The 4,827-nt window shown below is 38.8% G+C and overlaps 1 protein-coding gene across 1 annotated transcript; it reads left to right on the top strand.

Annotated features, from left to right (window-relative positions):
* Positions 1-541: 541 nt before the first annotated feature.
* LOC148035767 (histone H3.3) lies at positions 542-1,863 on the top strand. Its single transcript, XM_087677784.1, has 4 exons — positions 542-698; positions 846-922; positions 1,025-1,115; positions 1,218-1,863. The coding sequence occupies exons 1-4, from the start codon at positions 627-629 to the stop codon at positions 1,386-1,388; spliced, it is 411 nt and encodes a 136-aa protein (XP_087533910.1). The 5' UTR covers positions 542-626; the 3' UTR covers positions 1,389-1,863.
* The last annotated feature ends 2,964 nt before the right edge of the window (positions 1,864-4,827 follow it).

The following is a 4,827-nucleotide window of genomic DNA, read 5'->3' on the forward strand; positions in this document are numbered from 1 at the left end:
TGCTAGTTGTTTAGGAATGGACAAATCTTAGACACTTTCAAAACCAATTTGACTTGTTGTGACAAATTTGCAAATTTAGTCTTCCCTTTGGAGCAGCTCATGGAAGAGATAGACCTTGAAGGGGGTGCATAAGAGAGCTCACATCAGCACACTAGTATTGATACTAGAACTTGAAACAAGGTAAAAGGATCCCCCTTGCATGTAGGAGTCTGCAGATTGTGGCAGAGGTGCTCATGCTGCAAAATGGAATGTTTGGGAACATTTCATTGGGATTTGCCAGATGCCTTCCTAGAAAGGTTTGTAAGGAATCTACTTTGAAATTGAGGGTTTTGGTATCAACTCTCGGAAACATACATACATACTTTTCGTGAAAAACTGCTTTTAGCGATATGTAGAGGTAGAAACGATAAGAGTGCGTATCACTCGTTTACTGCCTAAGTGGGTATTTCCTAAGCGTGGGGACTCGGGAGGACGTTTAGGGGGGTTCAATCGGCCTGGACCGGTAAGGCCGCGTAACTCTCTATAAATACCGCTCTTCTTCTTCTTCTACCTCTCTGATAAATACGTGTTCAGGATCTGAACTTGCCGCAGTTCACCAACACACAGACACAGAGAGAAAGAGAGAGATGGCGCGCACAAAGCAAACCGCACGCAAGTCGACAGGAGGCAAGGCCCCGCGCAAGCAGCTCGCTACCAAGGTAACTTCTACCACTGCGACTGCTTCTTCTTCTTCTTCTTCTTCTTCTTCTTCTTCTGCATGCACCTTCTGTTCATCTGTTACGTTAGGGTTTCCGTGAGTTTTTCATATTCAAGGCTGAGGATTCATCGCTGAAACTTTGGCACAGGCTGCTCGTAAGTCTGCTCCTACCACTGGAGGCGTGAAAAAGCCTCATCGCTATCGTCCCGGTACTGTAGCCCTACGGTAAGCTAGGGTCTTCTATGGGTTTCCTTCCCCCTTTCTCTCTCTTTCTCTCTCTCTGTGCGTCATTCACTGAGCCTGCTTCTTGGTTGCTTGCTTTTGCAGTGAAATCCGTAAATATCAAAAGAGCACCGAGCTTCTGATTCGCAAACTCCCGTTTCAAAGACTTGTCAGAGAGATTGCTCAGGATTTCAAGGTACATTGACGATTAAACTCGTCCTGCAAATTCTCATATTCGACAAAATTTGTTACTGATCTGATCTGATCTGTGCCAATATGTTTCTGTCTATGATTGCAGACGGACCTGCGTTTTCAAAGTCATGCCGTGCTTGCGTTGCAAGAAGCCGCCGAAGCCTACTTGGTGGGGCTGTTCGAGGACACAAACCTCTGTGCAATTCACGCGAAGCGAGTCACCATTATGCCTAAAGACATTCAACTAGCCAGGCGAATTCGAGGCGAAAGGGCTTGATTATCTCCCCGGAATTACATCCTTCTTCTGCATTGTGAAAATTCTGAGCGTTGATGGGAGATAGGAAAGGCGAAAAACACATTAAGAAGACAGTGGATATCATTGCGTAGATGTCTGAAACCAGATATGGCCATGGCTATCTTTTACCCTTTTGGCGCCAGTTTGAATGCCATGCTTGCAAATAGTTTCCTCTTCTGTTGAGGATTTTGGTTAAGACGGACACAGAATTATAAATGTAAGGTGGTTTCCCTGGTTCTATAAATTTAAGACGTTCTCCCCTCTTGTCGTCTTCCATGACATGCGTTGTGAGGTTTCAGCTACGTCTTTGGGCATCAGTAGGGATGCTTATTGACCGTCTGTATGATTTCATCCAATGGTGTCCGAAAGTGTTTCAGCAATCGTAGTGTTTTCAAGGCATTTTGTAATTTGTATGCCAGTCTTTTTGATATTTTGATGACATCTGTGTTGCAGGCTTTATGTACTCTGTATATGAGTCTTTGACATTTTGCTGTACTCTGTAGTTCAGACTTCTGATTTATTTATTGACGAACTTTGGATTTACATGGAGTATAACATCCCATCAAAGATGGGTCATATAAAACTAAGGTCTTCACATTGAAAAATAAAGACGCTAAGGTGTGGTTGTGTGCTCAGGACGTCAAGGAAAGGGGGTTTTACGGTTTGAAAAGTTCGAATGTAAGGCTTTAGTACTAAGTATGGAAAACATGTTGCATCTTTTGTTTCCCTTGTGGCTAGGTATGGAATTTCATTTCCAAGGTTTCAGCTGCATTGCACATAACTAATTGACATTAGGTATTGGGGAGATAATTGCACAAACAGATACTGTATTTCAGCCCTTTAAAGAGCTTGGTAATTGGTTTGGGCGCATTGTTAGCCATAGACATCTTCAACATGAGGGCAACTTAGAATGGTTAAAACAAATTTGAACTTTCTTTGAAGATAAGATAATGTAATAAACATACCCTGCTTTACATTGGACACACACACACACACACACACACACACATCTCTCTCTCTCTCTCTCTCTCTCTCTCTCTCTCTCTCTCATATACCTAGTTGAGACTAGCTATTTGCATGCACCAAACGTTAGGTTGCTTTTGTGGTAGCTTTGCTACCATGAAGCGATAAGTGAAGTTGTGTTATTGTATGGGAATTTTGCTCAACAATTTAGTTCTCTCTCTCTCTCTCTCTCTCTCTCTCTCTCTCTCTCTCTCTCTCTCTCTCGTGTATCAAGCATAAAATTCTCATTTTTTGTCCCCTCTTTTTGTTTTTCTTCTCTCCTTTTTCTAAATTTCCCCTCTTCTCTTTTGCTTTCTCTTTGTGTCTTTTTCTTTTCTTAAAATTTCTTTCCTCTATAATTTTGTGTTCATATTATCTCTTCTTTTTTTCCATTTTTAAAATTCTCTTAAATTTGATCTTTCCTCTATAATTCTCTCTTTTTCTCCCCTCTCTCTCTTTTTCTTCTCTCCCTCTCTCAAAGTATATGAATAATTGTCAAATAAAGTTTACATTAAAAAATCTTTTAAAAATATTTAATTAAAAGGAGAAAAAAGGGAGGGAAGTTTAAATTAAAAGGTTTAATGAGAGAGAGAGAGAGAGAGAGAGAGAGAGAGAGAGAGAGAGAGTGTGTGTGTGTGTGTGTGTGTGACTTTTGATTTGAAAAGGGGAAGAAAGAGACATTTGTGAAAAGTTTAATTTGAGAGAGAGAGAGAGAGAGAGAGAGAGAGAGAGAGAGAGAGTTTAATTAAAAAGGGGAGGGGGAAGAGAGAGGGAGCGATTGATTAAATGTGTGAGAGACGAGGTTTTAATTAAAAAAGAGAGGGAGTAGATTCAATAGGCCCTTTGGAGATTCGGGGCTTTTCTAATTTATAACCAAAATAATATAGTAGTAAGATAGATATGGATTTATATTGAACTATGGAGGTTATTTATGGTAATTTTATCCATTTGTAATGCTTTAATGGAAAATGTTTCAAATATATATAGAGAAGACTCATTTGGGTTAGGTTTCTTGGGTCTTATTAGGTGGGATTGGGATAATAATAATTGGATCTTAGTGTCCATACTTATAATATGCATTAACATAAATGGTCATATCTATGTGGTTTTGTATGGATGCAAGTATCAAGTAGATCCTTTAGGTTTTGAGGCTTGGGAAAATTCATTTTTAGGATGTTTTGGAAAAGTACATGGATGTATTTACACATAAACTCAACTAAACTTTGACTCAGTTTCCAATCCATGAGGTTTTTATCTTGATTTCTAAAAATGTTATAATCAAGTTATAAAAAATTTAGGTGCATTAATCTCATGCGATTTTTGTATTTTTAGTTTTAAAAGTCGAGCTCATATTGATAAGTTCTATCATTTATTTTTATTTACTTTTAATTTATATGAATGCATTATACAAATATTCCTTTTAAAAAAATTTATGAAAATTTATTTTTGATTCAACTTAGTATCTATTTTTTATATAAATTTAGTTTACATGAAAGTTCTATATTAGTATTAATCTTTAGAAAAAATAATTTTAATTTTTTTAGTTAGATAATATGGTTTAGATTTTATTCAAGGTATATTTTGTACACATACACATTGCTCATGCTTGTTTTTTCTCACAGAGTTATGTGCACACGCACGCACGTATGCATGCATGTACATGCACACACACACACACACACACCCACACACCCATCCCTCCATTGGTTTATGATGGCAGGACCTTATTCTCATACAAAATATTAACACTACCTCTCTTATAACACACACACACACACACACACACAAATATAACATGTATTTTATTGTTTCCTTTATCCTTCGGTCACATATAGACACACACATATGTTGTATGTTTATCATCTTTGAATTACTTTTTTGTTGTATTTAATGCATAGATGCTAGTACTAGGAGGTTCTTCAATTGCACTTATGTGATACAAAGCCACTTTACCAAGGGCTAAGTTACCATGGATAACCCCCATACCTATATAATGTATAATACACAATGTTCATGGGGTAATTGATCAAACATGAGACATTTCACATGGCTCTTCTCCTCTCCTCTCCTCTCCTCTCTCTCTCTCTCTCTCTCTCTCTCTCTCTCTCTCTCTCTCTCTCTCTCTTTGTGTGGTGAGGCCTAGGACCAATAGCTGAGTGGAGGGCAGGGCAAGTACAAGAGGTAGGTTAGGTGGGTAGTTTGCAAGGAGGCGATATGCAAGTGGTTGTAGGGAGACCATGCTAGCAAGGAGGCCGTTGCTGTACTCGGAATCCCTCTGGCATGTCGCGAAGAAACTCAGAACCTTGGAAGTGGGACTTTACAACAACTTTGTGCCATCACATGTTGTGAAGCATCACTACAAGGGAAGCAAAGTTGCCACTTTGCTTCTCTCACTTCTTCTTTTTACGTACACTAAAGT

Source organism: Lygodium microphyllum, chromosome 5 (assembly GCF_053477565.2).
Source record: "Lygodium microphyllum isolate KBCC chromosome 5, Lygodium_microphyllum_v1.1.10, whole genome shotgun sequence".
In the NCBI taxonomy this organism is placed as follows: Eukaryota; Viridiplantae; Streptophyta; class Polypodiopsida; order Schizaeales; family Lygodiaceae; genus Lygodium; species Lygodium microphyllum.